This window comes from Diaporthe amygdali (genome assembly GCF_026229845.1).
Source record: "Diaporthe amygdali strain CAA958 chromosome Unknown NODE_47_length_302777_cov_65_667284, whole genome shotgun sequence".
Taxonomy (NCBI): domain Eukaryota; kingdom Fungi; phylum Ascomycota; class Sordariomycetes; order Diaporthales; family Diaporthaceae; genus Diaporthe; species Diaporthe amygdali.
Genome location: NW_026517067.1, coordinates 108,829 through 127,482, shown reverse-complemented (window position 1 = coordinate 127,482; position 18,654 = coordinate 108,829). Strand labels below are relative to the sequence as shown.

The window sequence follows — 18,654 nt, the reverse complement described above, 5'->3', positions numbered from 1 at the left end:
GTGGGATGACACGTTGGGTGGGTTGAGGGAAGGAGGCCCACGGACGGGGGGCCGCGAGTGGAATGGTGAAGCTCCAACATCGCCAGTTGCGCCAACTCAGACGGCCTCCTGGAGGGAGACCCAAGGCCATACATAGATGATCCACCAACAGCAGATGGTTGGACCGAGATGGATTGAGGACGACAAAGAAAAGCCCCGGGAGAGTGAAAGTTGGCAAAGTTGGTCGCTCACCGACAGAAGTCTGAGGTCGCACCGGGCCAATATACCGGGTGAGATCCCAAGTGGCTGCTCCTGAAGCTGCGGCTCTCATTCGTGAGCACGGAAAAGAAGATTGGGAAAGGGAATGAGGTGTCCGACAGGCCAGCCAGCCAGGTGTCTGCCAGCCAGGCCAGCCAGGCCAGCCCCAGATGCCGTCCCACGCTTAGGTCAAGGCATCAATCACACCGTCAGACCGTCTCCGGCATGGATCCGACGGGCAGGGGATGGTCGTGCCGGTGCTGTGATAGCAATGCGGGAGAAGCATTCAAGGGTGGTCTGGAAGCAGTGGAACACCCGCAGAGCACCCCAGAGCACCTGCATAGCAGCGCGACAGCCCTGGATAGTGTGGGAGAATCCCCACACATTCGCCCCCCACAAGTCTCACCTGCAGGCGGGCGGGACCCTGCAACCTCCACATTCTCTCGCAGGCTTGTCAGGAAGGGAATTCCGGGGGTTACAGTTGCAGCGGCTCCTGTCCAGTCCAGCTGTGTGTCCCTTTCCTGTCCCAGCCTGTGCGGTGCCGCAGCGCGTCTGTATCCCCGGACGTGGAGTTCTGAAATTTTCTTCTTCTTGCGAGCTCCCAGAAAAGAGTTGCGCCCAGACCTGCCAATGCGCCAACATCAGTCATCATGCCTGTGCCTCTGGTGAAAGGGGTTGTGTCTGCATGTGTGCATATGTGTGTGTGTGTGTGCGTTGGCTCATCCCAGGGCTGAAAGGTGTAATTACACACTCCTGTGACAACAAGGCGGTCGCTCGGAATGGCGGCATGTTGTTTGCCCTGGCAGGCATGGACGGGCATCATGGACAATTCTTCAAGGTTCGTCCCAGATTGCAAGGTACTGTCAGCGCCGCGTGGAAGATCCGGGCCAGTCCCCGGGGCTTGCTGGGAGTCCAACACACGTTTTACGCGGCAAGTTACAGACATATTCCCTACACCGAGGTTGACGCTTCAGAACGCAAAAAAAAAAGGAACAAAGAACAAATGGACTAAATTTGGGGGCAGCGAACGTGGGCTCACAATTTGGAAAGGAAGGGGGCCAAGATGCAAGACGCAATAGATAGAAACAGAACATCAGGATGGGCAGGGGTAAAGGGTGGGAGAAAAGGAGGCTCAGAGACCCGATCCGTGGGCCACGCTCCTTGTTCCCCCTTCTCTCACCCAGACCACTCACCTCGCTCAGTCACTCAATGCCTATCATCAGATCGCCCTCATCCTGCCCCGATCTTTCTCGATCTGTCAATAGCAGTACTGTGCTGTACTGTATGTACTATGATGCAGTAGCAACAGAAGACACAACGGACTTTCTAACCTGGCCCTGGCATCACCGAAACAATTCCCCAGGTCTCAGGCATCCTTGCCATGTTTTCCGAGGTCTGGAATTCCAAGGTGAGAGCGGCACGCATCAGAGAATCTCCGAGCCAGCCCGGGCGCGGACCTGGGGCGCGCGTAGGATTTCACTTCGGTCAGGTATCCTTACGGCATCCACTTTGATCTCCCGACCTTTCAAAGTACCTGGCATGTGGGCTGGAGAGTAGACTGTACTGTGTGTAGCCTCGTCAAGTGCTTGACCGGGCACCGAGGACGATAATGCCAGTCTCAGTGTCTCCCGACCCTGTCGTGTCTGTCCAGGCCACACCACACCTGGGTCAACAACCGCCAGTTCCTGAGGTGAGGCAAGGCACAAAAAAGTCACTCTGCTGTCCGTCCCCACCTAAAGGGGCGATGCACCTTCCACTCGGTAGATTTTTGCGATGCTATTGTGGAACAGTCTCATGCTCGCGGGTTCCAGGCGCTCTCGACAGCATTCCATGCATACGGTACCATACGGTACCATACGGTACCGTACAGCGTACCTATACTACGGTAATTTCTTGGGAGCTGGACAGAATAACTGACTGAAAAAAACGGTACGCGAGTGAGACCTCCCCACACTTCGACACGCAGCTTGCCACCCTTTCCTGCAGAGCCTGTAGGCAGTCAGGCTGTACCTCTCCCGTCTCTTGTCTTCCTCCGCTGTTTCCAGTGAATCCTTGAATAGCACAAACTGTTCCTGTTGTAGCAAGGGGGTGAAGCCCGATGTGGTGGTACCACTCGGCCACTCGACGAGAGGTACTATAGTAGGTACCCAGACATGCCAGACCCCCAGACTCTCAGCGACGTACCGAGCCAGGGTAATGTACCGACCGGGGTCTTTGGGGCCCATGGCCTGGCACCGTACCATCCCCCACACCCAACTCCCCAACTCCCACGAGTTATGTAGCCGGAAGCAGTGACAACAGGGGCCTTATCCACAATAAGGCGTGCGTCCCATACCCTTGCACCCTTTTCTCATTCACTTCCGGCCATAACACCAAAGTACCTACCTTAATTACTTACACAACTCTCAGTCAGTGGCTGCCGTATTTATTTAATCGTCTCCCTGTCCCTTCCCTCGCCGCCCTTCTCCCATTTTCCCCAGATTCTTGCTTCCTCCCAAACCTTCAGACCACGTCAAGAGCAGAAACAAAATAGCTGGACGTCTTCAAGACAGACAAACAAACACCCGCTCTTATCTCGTCAGACATCTAGACCTGCTGCAGTCACCCACAAACGTCAAGCACATCATACCATACCATATCTGTCCTGTCACTCACTCACCATCCACTGTAAGCATCACTCACCTCCCAGAGCCATGTGTGGTGTATAAAAGGCCGAGGCTAACTCGATATCCCAAAGAAAATCATACCACTGTCGCCATCGACAACAGTCTCATTCTCGTCACAAGAAAGCAACCAACCCAACATCAAGATGCCTAGCTACATCGCCTCACCCCTCGCCGTCTCGCCCTCGCGCGAGCGGCTGCAGCTCATCACGTCGCAAGACTTCGCCAGCCTGACCAAGACCCTGTCGTCCAAGGACCTCCAGTCGTCGCCGACCCCCAGCTACGACTACTCGCCGCGCGAGTGGGACGTCCCTGCTCCTCCGCCGCCGAGCCCCGTGAGCTTCCGCCACGAGAAGTCCAGCTCTCGCCGCTGATGGGCCACGCCACTGCCCTACGTTGGACCTCGGCGAGCCAAAGAGGTCACCTTCTCATCACACGTTCACTCTTCATTGCACAAAGTCTTTTAATTCATTTGGGAGGGAGTTCTCGGTCTTGTCATCATGCAATGCGAAAGGGACCGCCAGCAACAGCAGCATTCATGCCAGGGTTTCGTTTTTCATTTGATCTGCTTCTTCTACTTCTAGGGGGTTCTCGGCGTAATGCAGCATGGACGGAAAAGGGTGGGCGAAATTCGGTGGACTGTACTTTTATTACGAGAAGACAAAAAGGGAGCGGGCATTCATTCACGGATTTATTGAAAAAGGGTTGATGATCAGGGTTATGATCGTGATTGAGAGAGAGGAAGGGGGGAGATGAGAAGGTGATGTCACGGTTTCTGTTCTTCTCACGGAACCAGCAGTCTTCCTCATGGGCGAGGGCGGACTGCGACAACATTGACGGAAGGCTCTTTGGAGGTCTGTCGATAGACATAGACAGCACAGGCCCGGACGAACGAGCCGTTGAGCTTACGACAGACAGTCGGGCCCCCGTCAATACGAAAATGGAAAAAGAGGTTCCAGAACCATAATACCGGGTCCCCCTGCGGAGCCCGCTTCGATCTGCCAGCGGCCTGCTTCCACATGAAGTGATCCATGACCCATGAAGATGCCCTGCTGGCATGTGGGACGATTGCCTGTGTCTTTTTGTATCCCTTCCCTGATGGCGAGTGGGATAAGCGGTCCCAGTAGGAGCTCGCATAGCCGAGTGGAGTGGGAAGATCCCGGGTGCGATGCGCCGGTGCAGCCTGCCTGCGTGTTGGTGTTGTGCGCACATATGATCCTGCAGAAGGCATCTCCGAGCGAGGGAACTGGACACGGGCGCAACCGCCGGAGGTGCGGGATTGTCAGGGACGGGCTCCCCAGGCGCTGTGTGCGACTTTCCTTCCCCCGAGGTCTGTAGATACCGAGCATCCGGCGTTGGGCCGAAGTCGTGCGAGCGTGATGTGTCGCGTGCTACGACATGACCCGAACTCTTAGAATCCCAGAGGCACATGCTTCGGTGGAAGGGATGTAGTCTTGCTAGGTCCGCGTAGGATCGAAACAACTTGGACTACTGCAGGAAAGGCATCCGAGTACAACTCTCAATATGTGCTATGTACCCAAGTACCGGGCCTGAGAGGCAAGAGAATTCTACTTCACAAGCATATCGAATCTCCGTCTTCTTTGAGACCGTTGCAATTGTTGACTTCAGCCTTGCAACCGAGGCATGCGGATCTCAGCGTCTTTCCCGGAGCTCGACCGACCATGGATCATGACATGGTTTTGGTTGCATGGTTTTGTAGATCGATTGCCATGGCCTGTGATTGCTGGCGGGCCGAGGTGGGTGTGCAGATTGGTCCAAAGCGCTATCCCAGCTTAGAAGACTTTAGGAGCAGTGGGCCACCCTAGTCGCGAACGGAGTGATCTGAGACTGAGCTTATTTTCAATTTACCCAAACGCGCTGGTGTCGCGTCGAATGCGGCCTTGGACGCGTCGGGCCCACCTGCAGAGAGCCGTCTCGAAATACCCAGTCCACCTAGCTCCAATGCATCGCGGCTGCCGATATCCACTGATATTGACTTTGCACCTTCACCAGCTGTTTGTTCGAACTGCTCGCAACTTCTCATTGACCAACTCATCACACACTGAACTACCACTCAACTTCCACTTGCACCTGCCTTTCCACACCTACTTCTGCGTGTATTGTACAGTAACTCCTAATCAAAATGCCAGGCGCTACCACCGGGAGACCTCGTGGCCGTCCTCGCAAGGCAGCCGCGCCCTCAGAAGCTGCCAACATTGGCACTTTCACCCGCGTTTCGAAGCATGCAGCAGCCATTGCGAAGGACGTCAGCGAGAAGAAGGTCGTCCAGACCGTCGAGATCAGCCAAGGCACGCCAGCCACTCCCTCCACGCGCAAGAGGAAGGCAGCCCGTTCTCCCGAGCCAGAAGAAGTCGCGACACCACCCACTCAGCGTCGGATCCTGAACATCACTACCAAGTCTACCAAGAAGGCTCGTCTCCAAGCACCAGAGGCTGTCCCCCGAACGAGCACACAAGAGCAGATCCCATCCACTCCGCGCCGCAACAACAAGAAGCGGGCCTTGTCACCCGAGTTCGAGTCCCCTCGCACCAAGGAGGCCGGCAACCTCTTCAAGCGCCTGCGCATCCAAGCCTCGCCATCCGTCACTGTCCCTCGCCTGTCCTCGCCCCTGATCACCCAGGCCAGCACGCCGGCGACGTCTGTCATCCCAGACTCGGAAGAAGAGGAAAATGACGATGGGTCTGCTGCTACCACACCCGAGCCCGAGCTTGCTCTCCCGCAGGAGCTTCTCGACATCGTCTCACTCTACACGGCTTTCCTCAAGACAATCGTGGTGCACTACGCGCACAATGGCACCAACTCGCCCGTCGACATCCGGCAACTCAGCCAGCCCGTCAGCCTGGCATGGGGCAAGAGGCGCATTTCTCTGGCTGATATCCGTCGGTGCGTGGGGGTCATGGATGTCGAGTCCAGCAGTGTCAAGTCGCCATTCTACCTCGTCGACTACGGAAACAAGAAGATCTGCGTGGAACTGCGAGACGAGCACCACGGGAAGCCGCTGGACGAGCAGAGTCTTGTATCTGTGTTCGAGACCAACCTACGGACTATCTGGACCGAGCTCAGAGATGCAGCAGAGGCTGATATGAACGCTTTTGTCCTGGGCCTGCCCAAGTGCCCAGTCACGAACTGCGAGGCCTTGACCAAGGCTTCCTCCGTGCTGGCAAAGGGGCAGCGCAACATGCAGGAGCTGAAGGCCGGCATTGCAGCCAGGAAGGAGGAGAAGGAGGCTGCCAAGATGCCTGCTATCGCCCAGTCTACGGAGGGCGAGGGCACGCCTGCCGCCACACAGCTGTCCCTGATCGACCGTCTCCGCCTCAAGGAAGCCCACCTCGCCCAGCTCGCCGCCACGGGGCCCACCTCCGCCGAGCTCGAGCGCCGCGCCGCGCTCCAGCGTGCCGACGACGTCGCGGCTGTGATTGGCATGCTGGCCAAAGCATCGGGTAGCACGGGCATGGGCGGGCGATTGTCATTCAAGATGGTGACGCTGCTGCAGAAGCTGAAGGACTCTCTGCGATTGCCCATATCGAAGGAGGAGGGTGCTGCTTGCATCCGACTGCTGGCAGGCGAGGTGGCGCCCGAGTGGCTCAAGATCGTGGTCATTGCTGGGAAAGAGAACGTGGTTGTGCAGATGGGACGGGCGCCGAGCTCGGGAACGGTAGTGGAGAGGGTCAAGACCTTGTCCAGTTGATAAGTGTCGAAGTGGTTGTTTAGTGGGACAGTGGAGAGTAAGGCTGGGGAAATCATTTCCTGTTGACAGAGAAGGGACTACATTTGCGAGGCATTATTTTGGCCTGTCATCGCAGGCGTTTGTTGGATTTCCACATGACGGAAGCATCAGTGGTCGTTTGTGTACATTGACCAGAAAGAGCATTGTTATTTGGGGTGGCATCACTGCGAGGAGTTTGCGGTTGGATATACGGACACGGTCACTCGTTGGACATTGGCATGAAAGCATGTACAATTTGCTCGAAGTCATGATAGGGGAGTCATTGCAGAAACTCAGGAGGCACGGAATTGATGTCAATCAAATTCTATTCCCAGACTCTATGGACGACTCTAATTGTGTCACTATTGGTTAAGAAATTTGGGGGGAGGCCCCTTCGTTCTTCGCTATGCAAGCACGGAGGCGACCTGGTCCTCGATCGAAGAACCAACGGCCCCGGCCGGCCCCCAATAAGAGGCAGTCAACCGACTCCCTTTTTTTTTTTTTGTTCCATCAACAGAAAGACATCGCCCCACAGCACAGTCTTGACCAGCCCATAGGGCAACCAAAAGACCGACTATTGATGGTAGCCCGCTCCGGATGTGTTCAGCTGTGTACCACCCAAACAACCAGTGCTGCCTTGTTTGTTTTCCCTTCCTTCACACCCGCCCAGGCACCCAGACGCAGCCCCTCTATTTCTTGGCGGCGTCCTTCTTGGGGAACTTGGGCTGGCCAATGTCGTTGCCACGCAGCTTGACGTTGAGCACGCGCTCGAGGTTGCCCAGGACCTTCTGGTCCGGGGTGGCGGTGCCGCGCTCGAAGTCGGCGATGACGGTGGGCGTCGTGTTGCACTTGGTGGCGAGCTCCTTCTGCGTCATGGTCGGGGTCTGGGCGTTGCGCGCCGCCTTGATGGCCTCGGCCACCTTGGGCCCCACCGTCTTGGGCTTGACGATGTCGTCGCTGCGGTCCACCTTTGTCATGCGCTGGCCCTCGCCGCCTGTCTTGGCCTGGTGGGGGGAGAGGAAGTGTCAGACTTGGTTGCCTTCTGGGGCCTTTGGAGAAGGGGGATTCGAAAGAGAGATGGAGCTGGTGAATGATGGCTGGGGACTTACTGCGTTGCCGATGGCGTACTTCTTCTCGCTGCCGACGACGGCGCCGCTTCGCATGGCGGCGTTAAGAGCGCTCTTCCCCTTGACGACGGTCTCGCGCTCGCCGACGCCGCCGCGGACGGACTTGCCGATCTTGGTCACTTGGTCCCAGTCAGCCATCTTGAAGGTTGTTATTGATGCTGTTGTTGTTGTTGTTGATTGAGTGATGTCGTGTCGTGTGCTTGATGTTGCCGGTCGGATTTGGCGGGGTCGTGATATCAGACGGGCGGTTGGGCTGTCGTCAGGCACGAAGCAGAGGATTTGCCGAGTAAGTTTGGAAGGGACTCGTGGACGGTATGCTGGTGTCGAGGGGGCTCACGGGGTGGAGAGGTAAATGAATGTTGATGACGTTGTCGGGTTCCAATGTTCAGCCTTATTTTGGGAAGTGAAGTGGTGAAGTTAAATATTTGGCGTAGAAGGCGATGGATGACGGTCGTCCAGTGGAGTCATTTCCGGCGTAGACAGTCAGCCGGTGACTGTTGGCCTCTCTCAGCCCTCCTGGCCTTCAATGCGGGCGCCCAACTACTCTAGGCAGGCAGGGGGGCTGTGCTTGATCACTAACTGAACAGTGCTGCACAGACCATGTTCTGCTGTTAGTACGCAAGCGGCATGTGGGCCTCTCAGGCCGGCGTTAAGGCGCGGCTGTGTGCATCGACCTAGACCAGGTACTTGGGTACTTCTGGGTATATTTACCCCGGCATGAACGCTCGGAGTTATCTGTACGAGGTGAGATTCTGGGGAATGTGGGATAAATTTCCTACATTTCAGGTAACGGCATGGTCCTAGGCAGTTCACGATCAGCCTGCCTAAAGCCATCGACCGCAATGGCAACCGACTTCAGTACTTAGTCTTGGTATTCTAGGGTCTGCTACCGGGTATGGTACGATAGTAAGGAAGGGACCCTGCAAGGCAAGACATCGGCCGAGTCTCAGCAGCTCGGAACTGCCGCTTCGTTGACCAAAGTCAGCGTGTAATTCATCATCAACAATACAACACTCCCAATCTTCATCACGGACTTCCCGCGGGCAAGCTTTTAAAGCCCAGATCTCACTCTCCATGCACCACTAACTCTGCGACCAAGCTCGATGCGTTAGTCAATCTACCCGTGTCTTCCCCGCCTTGAGACCTTCCTCTCGCCTGGACATGAGTCGCGGTATTGGGCAGTGGCTGTCTTGTGCCACCGCTCTCACCCTCGCCCACGCCTTTGGCTGGGACTCACGACGTACCAAGCAGCTCCTGTTCACCCTCTTTGTCGCACTCCAGTGGCTGCCAGGTCACTCGCAAGCCTGGCTCCTGAGTTGGGGCTGGACCGCCATACAGTATGCCGTGAGCTCGCTCGTTGTCTTTCAAGTGGCCTGGAGCCTACTTGCCCAGAACAAGACTGCGAAATGGACTGGCCATGGGAGAGTCTTGCTGTTTCCTTGTAAAACGACTCATTCGAGACTCTTCCCCAAAAAACATTCCTTCATATACTCTTATCTGGTTGTTGGCATTCCCGTTGGCTGGGAAGGGGCCTCTGGAGGAATGATCTCCTTGTCTTCTTCAGAACAATCATGGTTCTCCAAATTCAGAAAGGGATGGTTCCATGTTGACCCCACCGATTATCTACACCGAGGAGACAGGCACCTAGGATTGCGAGGCAAACTGGATGTCTACCTCAGGTCACAAGTACGTACTTCCTTCCATTGGGGAACCAGGCCACCAGGCGGCAGTTTAACTGACATCGTTCTTTAGGGGGCCGACCCTGCGGCTTATCCTCATGCGTACCTGGTTACAGCTGCCAAATTTCTGGGATACCATTTCAATCCAGCTTCCTTCTGGTACCTCTACGCGGACGATATGTCGTTGGCTGCCTTGATTATAGAGGTCAACAACACCTTTGACGAGCGGCGAATGTATTTCCTGACACCAACAAAACCGGAACAGGCCGATCAGATCAAAAACTCGCACGAGGCTGTTCATGCAGATGACCAAAGATCGAGCGCGCCTGCGGTGTTCAAGCAGGAGTGGCCAAAGGACTTCCACGTGTCACCGTTCAACTCACGAAAAGGCTCCTACAGCCTCCAAGCATTTGATCCTTTCAAGACCGTGGCTGGATGTCGGGAATCGATCGATAGCACTATCACTTTGAAGTCGTCCAAAGGGCATGGCAAGATTGTTGCACGGCTTGTCTCAAATGGCCAACCGATTGATCCTTCGACCATGACCATAGCACAGAAATGGTACTTCCTGCTGTCGTGGTGGTGGGTGGGATTTGTCACCTTCCCAAGGATTGTGAGAGAAGCTGGTAGTCTCTGGTTCAAGAGGAAGCTACACGTGTGGTTTCGGCCGGAGCCCCTCAAGGAAAGCATGGGACGCAATGCGGATGCCACCGAGCGAAACCTGGAACTCATGTTCAGGAAATACATACGGAGCCTTGTTGAGCAGTGTCAAGTTCCAATCGCTCTTAAGTATGTCCCATGCGGACTGGATAACTCTGGCAAGGAGCTGATGCTGTCTCCGGCCACCAAGGACGGACAAGATGCTGATGTTGAGGAAATGGAGTTCAAAGTCTTGACGCCTGTTTTCTATACAAGATTCGTGTTCTACGCACACGACCTTGAGGCTCTCTTTTCCGAACTGCGCGAGAGCTGCACGATCTGGGTCTCACGACCAGACCTGCTTCCGAAAATCTTGTTCAAGAAGCCTACACCGGCGCTAGAAGCGAAGAACCCTATGGACTTCGTCTACTACGAGGCCATCCGATATCTTCGGCGACGCCCGGACACAATTGTGCGACCGCTGACATCGAGCCAATCCCTGCAACAATCTTCGCCGACTACTGCGGTAGATATCCGCGATTTCAGGATCTCCTCTATGGATGCTTTTATATTCAAGCAAGAGGACGCCGACTTGCGGAAGCGGTACAGCAGTCTCGTTCTCCGATTGTTCGTGGCTCACAGGCTGGCCTTAGGGAGCCTCTTACTTGTCGACGCGGCTCTCATTATGTTGAGAACGTGGCTGGCCTGGACCGTGACATTTGCGTGGGAGGGTAAGACACGCATTTTTGGGTTCGCCGTCGCCCTGTGGATATGTGGGTATGAATAGGCGAGGTGACGCCAGAGACACCTGCAGTCAAACCGGGGATGCGCGGAAAGTCCACGAGTGCCAGCTGCCTCTTTCCTTTGGAGGATGCTACGTGCATGTCAAGTTCCACGACTTAGATCGCCAAAAGCTGCCAGGCGATCTTCACTCTGGCGTCCAGCATGCGCATTGTCTCAAAGCATTGCACTATAGATGAGCTTGCATTTGCTCCGTCAGACAACACATACGTCGTGAATAGACCGGTCAAGGTAGCTTCATGATTCTTGAATGACGTTGAACAGATTCAGCAGATTGAACGAGATGGTAGTCTGCAAGTGGCGTGGCAACCGACATGCCCAAATAGGAAAGACTAGTCACTTCCTATTCGCCGAGCGTCAATGCTCAAGCGAAAGAAATAAAGCTTGATTCGGAAAGTTTCCCCACAAATTCTGACAAGCTACGCTATTTATCACTATCAAAATTCCAAATAACGTCTGCGGTCAGTGGGTCAGCACATGACCTACCTGTCCAGGCTTCGCGGGATGTCTTCGACCAGCCCTTTGCAGACTCCTTTTCCAACTTTTGTACGTGCTTCCCTGACAAATAAAGCAACGTTGCGGTACCATCCCGGCAGTCCGGTCGAGATCTCTGTTCAGACGCTCCGACTTGGGGCGAAACAACTTGGGCCCTGGAATGGTTCCACGGCCCGCCGTTTTAACGTGTGATCCGCCGTGCATCTGTTATAAGACCAGGATCCCTCCTGCAAGACAGATGTTGCTGGACAACGGCTTGGCGGGCAGAAGCTAATGCGACTCTAGAAAGTCGCCCGGGGGATTATCAGACGAGGGTATAGAGCTCCTCGTCATGTCCGTTGTCATCAGCCTAGAGTGTTTCTGCAAGAACAGCAGCTTAGAGTGACGCCGATCTCGTCTCCTTATGCAGGCCCCAGCCAAGCTGATCCTGGCATGACGAGGGATGGACGGTCGACTTATCAAATGCCTTCCGCTTCGGTGGGATCGCGGGAGCTCTAGCGAGGGGGTTTCCTCAGCCCTTCTCTCTGCCCCTCTGGGCCAAAGACGGGAAATTCAAATCAGAAACGCACCGGCCCACATATCAGTGAACGCTTCCATCTAGCGTCGTCTGCGGTTCCGCCAAAAATGACGGCAAACAGGTATACCGGCTCCTAAAGCGCAAATGACAGCGGCAGGGTTCTTGCGTCAACCGCTGATCCCGCGGAGTCGCATCGCCTGCCTTGCTCCTTGCGAGCTGGAGCTCGAGGGCCATTTATATAGCAAGGGAGCTTCCCACATCCTGAGACGAAGGAGCTCCCTCTTGTCATCATAGACAAGCCCAACTCAAGCCTCTAGCCTATTTGCAGCCAAAACTTGTCCACTATCTCCAACCTTCCTCACTACAAAGTCTAATACTTCAATATGGTTCTCAAGGGTCACTGTCTCTGCAAGGCCGTCACCTACACGGTCGACGTGGACCAACCCCTGATCACGGGCTACGACCACTGCGACGACTGCCAACGCCAATCTGGTTCGACATACTGTAAGTCTACACCGAGTCTCTTGTTCTAGGTTCTATGACTTCGCAAGGTCTGGCGCGGAAGCTTGATAGTCTTGGTCGTCGTCATCGCGGGGCGGGAACAGTGGCCCCACCCCCGCAGTCCAAGAACCGACGGCACGAAGCTCTCGCCGTACCCCTGTCGACGAAGAGCTTGGCGAGGGGTCATGGACCCCACAGTGCAAGCCCTCAGCCCTCTCACATCACTCACAAACACGAAGACAAAATTCTCTGGACGCCTTGCACGCAGGAGAATGCTAATCTGATTGCCTCGCAGCCCTAGTCGCGGTCGTCCCCAAGGACAAGCTCACGATCAACGGGCCAACTAAGTCCTGGGCTGGCAAGGGCTCGTCCGGGAAAGATGTCCACCGGATCTTTTGCTCTGAGTGCGGGTCTCCGATCGCCCACGACCCCGACGCGGCCCCCGAGATCATTGCCCTGAAGGCGGGCACCCTCGACACGGAGATCAAGAAGACGCTGAAGCCGGACACCGAGATCTGGACCAAGTCCAAGCTGCCCTTCATGAAGGAGACGCTGGCCAAGCCCTTTGAGGGCATGCCCGAGTAGTCCAGTCAGGCTTAATAAGCCGGGGTTTTCAGTGCGCCGTGGGTATATGGGAGTGTGGGAGTACAGTGCAGAGATACCAATCTACAGCTTGATAGCATCGTTGTCCATTGGGTGCAATAAATGTGGTTTGAAATTGAGAAGACTGCTCCATGGCAACCAGGTCTGTGCTAGTCATTGTCATTGCAATGTGCCCATACAAGATGTGAATACGATATCTCTCGGGGACGCGTCCCCGGGGGAGGGTGTCGAAGGGCAACTGCTCAGACGCAAGCCTTAGGCTATTGTTAGCCGATAGTAGACTATCTAAATATCATCTTCAGAACTAGTCTTGGTGTCTCCTGGCCACAGAATATATGAAGTTCCTCAAGGACCGTGCACGCCGCGGCACAGATTGATGACCAAGGAGCAGGGCTGGCTGTATGCCCTCAAGTGAGAGGATGCTGTGTTTTTGTGGTTACTTCTGAAGTATATATTGCAAGTGGGCCTGTTGAAAGCATTGCTCAAGTTTCCTCCACGGTACATATCAAGAATTGCATGCCTTGACCTCGCCTTTCACGGACAGCAAATATAGTGAGACGGGCAGTTGCTTGGACTGTTCGAACTGCAGACCAACTTGTTCAATAGCACTGTCAAATGCTGTTCACGTGCTCACCATTCTTTACGTTCATCTGGATCTGTTCGAATACAAACTGCAAAGGGTTAGGGCTCCGGGTATAAGGTTTCGATTATTTCGGTTTTTATATGTGACATGAAACTATCCCCGCCCCTTCGGCAGTAAGGCCCCCAGTACTTTTAACTCCGCTAAGTGGGCGTCCACTGAAGATCATCGGCTACGCCATCACTTGCGAGGATAAGAAAATGTGTAAACTATTTAAGCTGTCACTGTAAATCTCTGTAATTTCCACTCATGTAGCCTGTCGTAAGGTTGCCCTCCACCAAAGACCACAGAAACATACTGCCACCATGCCATTCCCAACCCGCAAAATCGGCGACGATGACGTTTCCGCCATCGGCTTAGGCTGTATGGGCATGTCCTTTGGCTATACCTCCTTCGGTGGTTACGACGACAAGGAATCCCTCAACGTGCTCACCCGTTCTGCTGATCTTGGTTTGACCTTCTGGGACACCAGTGATATCTATGGACCTCATACCAACGAGAAGCTCCTCGGCAAGTGGTTCAAGGAGACCGGCAGGCGGAAGGAGATCTTCCTCGCCACCAAATTTGCCAACTACATGGACCCCAATGGTAACATGTCAGTGCGTGGCGACGCTCCCTATGTCAAGGAGGCCTGCGCCGCGTCTCTTGAGCGCCTCGGCGTTGACCAGATCGATCTGTACTGTATGTGTGGGCCCTCTATATTGTCATCGTAATAGATCAAAGGCTAACATCCCTTAGACCAGCACCGCGTTGATGATAAGACGCCCATTGAGGAGACTGTCAAGGCGATGGCAGAGCTGAAGGCCGAGGGCAAGATCAGGTACCTAGGCCTGTCGGAGTGCTCAGCCAGGTCGCTACGCAGAGCCCACGCCGTGCACCCGATCGCAGCGATTCAGATGGAGTTCTCCCCATTTGCGCTCGAGATCGAGTCGGACCAGACGGACCTCCTCAGGACGGCTCGCGAGCTGGGCGTCAAGATCGTGGCTTACTCGCCGCTGGGCCGGGGCTTCCTCACGGGCACGATCAAGAGCCGCGACGACATCGAGCCCACGGACTCGCGGGCGCGCCGTAAGTACTATTCTTCTCCTGCTACAGTTCCCTGATCTTTGTGCTTTGGAATGTTCTAGAATGAATCACTTTGGGATCCGTAGCAGGTGATTAACACATATTAGACCCCCGCTTCTCGGAGACGCACTTCCCCGAGAACCTGAAGCTGGTGGACGCGCTGGGCGCCGTCGCGGCCCGCAAGGGCGTCACCCCGAGCCAGCTGGTCCTGGCGTGGGTCCTGGCGCAGGGCGACGACTTCATCCCGATCCCGGGCACGAAGCGCGTCAAGTACCTCGAGGAGAACGCCAAGGCCATCGAGGTCCAGCTCAGCCCGGACGAGGTGCGCGAGATCAGGGCCGAGGTCGAGAAGGTCGGCGGCGGCAAGGGCGAGCGCTACCCGCCTGCCATGCTGGCCAAGTGCTTTGGTGACAGCCCGGAGCTGCCCAAGTAAGTAGGGGTTGAAGGCGCAATGCGGGCGATGTTGTTCGATTCAGTCTAGAGATCAACTCGTACTGCTGTATTTGCTCCAATACATACTATCAAGTTCTTGTGACCCTCTCAAACGCGCCTTTCAGCGGTTGTACACATCCGGGCTGCCAGCTCGTACCTTGAGGTCCCGACCATCTTCAGTATGTCTGTCATCAATGAGACCCATTACTGAGCGATCAATAACCCCTCTAATAGCAGCCTCCAGGAACATTGCAGTCTGTCGCGTCGACGTCCCTCTTCTCCTTCTTGTAGCAACCGCCCGGGACGTTGCAGTCTGTAGCGTCCACATCCCTCTTGTAACAGCCGCCGGGCACATTGCAGTCAGTAGCATCTACATCCCGCTTGTAGCAACCTCCGGGAACATTGCAATCGGTTGCGTCGACGCTGGCTACCTCGGGCTCCCTCTTCTTGTAGCAGCCACCGGGAACGTTGCAGTCGGTGGCATCTACGTCCCGCTTGTAGCAGCCGCCATGGACGTTGCAGTCAGTAGCGTCAACTATTGTGTGTGACTTAGCAAAGGGAGCTGAGCTGAGGAAGTCATCATCTTGAACGTACCATCAGGGGTAGGCACTGCGAGTGCGGAAGACGTGAGGAGAGTTGCGAAGAGGGTAATGAACTTCATTTTGGAGATTTGTAGAAGGGCGTGTTCGTTGAAGTAGCAGAAAGAACTGTTTGTTGGGTTGTCTTGAGAATGGACTGGTCTGATAGCACAAATCATCGAAGCGTCCAGGGACGATGGGCATATTTATATTCGTGGAAGAGACACAGCATCACAGCTGCGAGGTTCACTCCAAATTTCTGTTTCCATTTACTTCCCGTCTACAGGCTTCTGCCTCCGGAGTTCAAGAATATCTCCACCACGAGGCCATTCTTGGACTCCAGTCCCACAACACGAGGTTGAGCTGCCTGTATGACTCCCCTTGTAACCAGATCCTCGCTCATGTTGCCCCACGTATCGTTGCTGTATCACCTTGATCCCAACAGCTTGATCAAAGTAAAGTATCACGAGTCACGGATGAATAGAACTTGCCCTTGAAGCCATTAGGGTGAGGTCTTGATGTCCAACTGTCCCTAGACTGAGCTTGGCCTCATCAGGTCCAGCCTCAGCAGAGTGTTGTGTAAAACATCTTGGCTATTCGACGGCTGTCGCTTGCGCATGACTTTTTTTGGTTCTTCTATACCTTTATTAAAGGGCGTTGTCGAAGCCTCGTTGGAGGTATTGTGAAGACTGAAGTGTCTGGTCGGCCCGTCCTATGTCGACCAGTGAGGCAATCATGAAGTTCCGAGCCGGTGACCGGGGATAAAGATGACCCCAGGTCGGCCCTGGTCGCTCAGGGGGATCTACCATATCACGCGAGTAACGCGAGTAAAGAAGCATTCTCCAAGACCTTAAGCGAGCCTCCCGCTCGGTGGATATGCCCTTCTAACCGTCTGTCCAGAGCCTACCCGCCCCGTATCACGTTGTGTGGTGGCCGGGTGGGTAACGCGGGGCTCCGCAAAGCTTAACTTTCGGACCCGTTCACTATGCGTCCCGAAATTTCACCAGGCCGGTGGGGGCGAGGCCCCGAAGTAACGCCAGGCCGATAGATCGGGAGTCGGGCAGGGACCAAAGCTCTGTCAGAACGCACATAAGGCTGATGGTTAGATGAGAAATATTCCGAAAATGGCCCGGTCGATGGATTTCGGAAGTCGGGAGGCTCGAGGGCTCCGCAGTGGTTCATGTACGGACGGCAGGAGCCAACCTCATGACCTCAGATGAACGAGAACGACATGCAGCGGATCGTGTATCGACTGACTCGGAATCGGAGCGCGCTGTATCAGCTGAGTCAAAATACGTGAAGAAATGGCGTGACACATAGATGTACGTGAACCGAGATCTCCCTTACAGCCTGAGATTCACAGATAGACCACTATAGGGGGGAGTTGACACGGTTTGAAATGGCAGAGCGTTGACTCTTTGGATTTCTCCCTCGATCCTGATATCACGGGCGGAGATGACAACGTCTATGTGAAGCCACAGTCAGTTATTGACACCGTGATTCTCCCCTACCCACTCGTCAAGCTATTTTCTCCCACAGCGCACATGATGAGTCTAGCCTCGGAGACGGACTCCGCATCGTCGAGAGAGAAACTCCTTCGAAGCAGTTTGGAGTCGCACAGTGAGGTGGTTGTCGTGAGGGGGATCTCACGAGGCATCCGCGTTGCCCTGAGCGTCTCCGCGGCAGCCAATATTATACTCCTTTGTGCTATGGTGTGGTTTTGGTCTCTCCCGGCGAGTGATCCTAGTCTAGGGAGGCGATGGTGTAAGTCGCAGGCCAAACCTCCCCCGCTGTCCTGTTCACCATGGCATTGCCTTTCATTCAATCAAGATGGAAGAAAAGAAGGCTGACTGGGGAACTCCTCGCAACTCAGCCCCAGCAAACGAAGCCATCTCATACAGAGAAGTCGTCTTTGACAGCTCAGTGCAGAATGGCCAAACGCCTTACCAGGGCGCTCCGAACCCCAAGAACAACGCCTTGTGGCATGACCTCTACAACAAGGTTGGAATTAGCCAAATTCCAGCCTCGTCAGCCGCCAGGCTCGAGGTCCCGTCCAGCCCGGTCCACGGCCATGAGGACCAGCACTACGTGCAACTGGACGTGTTCCACCACCTGCACTGCCTAAACATGATCCGGCTGATGCTGTGGCATGGAAGCTCGCCAGAGGGCCTGTACCTGAACGAGACGCACCTGGGGGACACCGAAGAGGAGAGGATGGGCCACGTGGACCACTGCGTCGACCAGATCCGCCAGCACCTCATGTGCCACGCCGACACGACGCCGCTGGTGTGGCAATGGAGCGAGAGGAACAAGAAGTACCTGACTTATATGGGAATGAAGCACACGTGCCGGGACTGGGACAGACTTTATGAGTGGGCTGAGCAGCATCAGAGCCAGTGGGACTATGATAGGTCCAAGTATGTGCCTGGGAGCCCCGAGTGGGAGGACACGAAGGCGCGGGTGAAGTGGATGAAGCATATACCGGGTGACTTTGAGGAGTAGATGAGGTCAGTTTATGTCGCCTCTGATCTGGTACTATACCGCAATGAGAAATGTCTCTGTTGCCAGGGCTAGCAAAGAATGGCTTTCGTGAGTCCTTAGAAAACGTAACTTCTGGACCCCTGCCAACAAAACTGTAGCGTGAGGGTGAGTAACCGCATACGTGGAAGGAGTAGAGGCGGAGGAGACCTCTTGCTTTCACAACAACTGCTTTGGTTTCTCGATAGTGTGACCGTGTGAATGACCACTGCCGCGTGCTTTGCTGGGAGTGAGCTGTATCTCACAAGCTGCAAGCAGTGACACCAACAGAGTGGCACATACTGAGCTTGGACCATAGCTGGACGTATTCTATACGAAACAGCGTAGTAACCACACTTGACAATGACGAGACTGCTGGTGGTGCAATCCTGGCAGTCCTTAGCTTTCATGTTGGCGCCCGTGTTAGCTCTAA

The 18,654-nt window shown here is 55.0% G+C and overlaps 8 protein-coding genes across 8 annotated transcripts; 6 read left to right on the top strand and 2 right to left on the bottom strand.

Annotated features, from left to right (window-relative positions):
* Nucleotides 1-3,046: 3,046 nt before the first annotated feature.
* Nucleotides 3,047-3,274, top strand: J7T55_009360 (uncharacterized protein; the record flags this gene model as incomplete). The annotated part of the gene is made up of 1 exon (XM_053134680.1): nt 3,047-3,274. The coding sequence occupies one exon, from the start codon at nt 3,047-3,049 to the stop codon at nt 3,272-3,274; it is 228 nt and encodes a 75-aa protein (XP_052987559.1).
* A 1,769-nt stretch (nt 3,275-5,043) lies between these two features.
* J7T55_009359 (uncharacterized protein) lies at nt 5,044-6,609 on the top strand (the record flags this gene model as incomplete). The annotated part of the gene is made up of 1 exon (XM_053134678.1): nt 5,044-6,609. The coding sequence occupies one exon, from the start codon at nt 5,044-5,046 to the stop codon at nt 6,607-6,609; it is 1,566 nt and encodes a 521-aa protein (XP_052987558.1).
* A 707-nt stretch (nt 6,610-7,316) lies between these two features.
* On the bottom strand, nt 7,317-7,892 carry J7T55_009358 (coactivator bridging factor 1; the record flags this gene model as incomplete). Its single annotated transcript, XM_053134677.1, has 2 exons — nt 7,317-7,631; nt 7,737-7,892. The coding sequence occupies 2 exons, from the start codon at nt 7,890-7,892 to the stop codon at nt 7,317-7,319; spliced, it is 471 nt and encodes a 156-aa protein (XP_052987557.1).
* A 1,023-nt stretch (nt 7,893-8,915) lies between these two features.
* Nucleotides 8,916-10,859, top strand: J7T55_009357 (uncharacterized protein; the record flags this gene model as incomplete). The annotated part of the gene is made up of 3 exons (XM_053134676.1): nt 8,916-9,091; nt 9,344-9,440; nt 9,507-10,859. 3 exons carry the CDS (start codon nt 8,916-8,918, stop codon nt 10,857-10,859), a joined length of 1,626 nt encoding a protein of 541 aa, XP_052987556.1.
* A 1,409-nt stretch (nt 10,860-12,268) lies between these two features.
* J7T55_009356 (uncharacterized protein) lies at nt 12,269-12,971 on the top strand (the record flags this gene model as incomplete). Its single annotated transcript, XM_053134675.1, has 2 exons — nt 12,269-12,389; nt 12,682-12,971. 2 exons carry the CDS (start codon nt 12,269-12,271, stop codon nt 12,969-12,971), a joined length of 411 nt encoding a protein of 136 aa, XP_052987555.1.
* Nucleotides 12,972-13,934: 963 nt separating this feature from the next.
* Nucleotides 13,935-15,127, top strand: J7T55_009355 (uncharacterized protein; the record flags this gene model as incomplete). The annotated part of the gene is made up of 3 exons (XM_053134674.1): nt 13,935-14,310; nt 14,368-14,697; nt 14,802-15,127. 3 exons carry the CDS (start codon nt 13,935-13,937, stop codon nt 15,125-15,127), a joined length of 1,032 nt encoding a protein of 343 aa, XP_052987554.1.
* Nucleotides 15,128-15,353: 226 nt separating this feature from the next.
* J7T55_009354 (uncharacterized protein) lies at nt 15,354-15,787 on the bottom strand (the record flags this gene model as incomplete). Its single annotated transcript, XM_053134673.1, has 2 exons — nt 15,354-15,661; nt 15,721-15,787. 2 exons carry the CDS (start codon nt 15,785-15,787, stop codon nt 15,354-15,356), a joined length of 375 nt encoding a protein of 124 aa, XP_052987553.1.
* A 1,747-nt stretch (nt 15,788-17,534) lies between these two features.
* Nucleotides 17,535-18,206, top strand: J7T55_009353 (uncharacterized protein; the record flags this gene model as incomplete). The annotated part of the gene is made up of 1 exon (XM_053134672.1): nt 17,535-18,206. One exon carries the CDS (start codon nt 17,535-17,537, stop codon nt 18,204-18,206), a length of 672 nt encoding a protein of 223 aa, XP_052987552.1.
* Nucleotides 18,207-18,654: the final 448 nt, after the last annotated feature.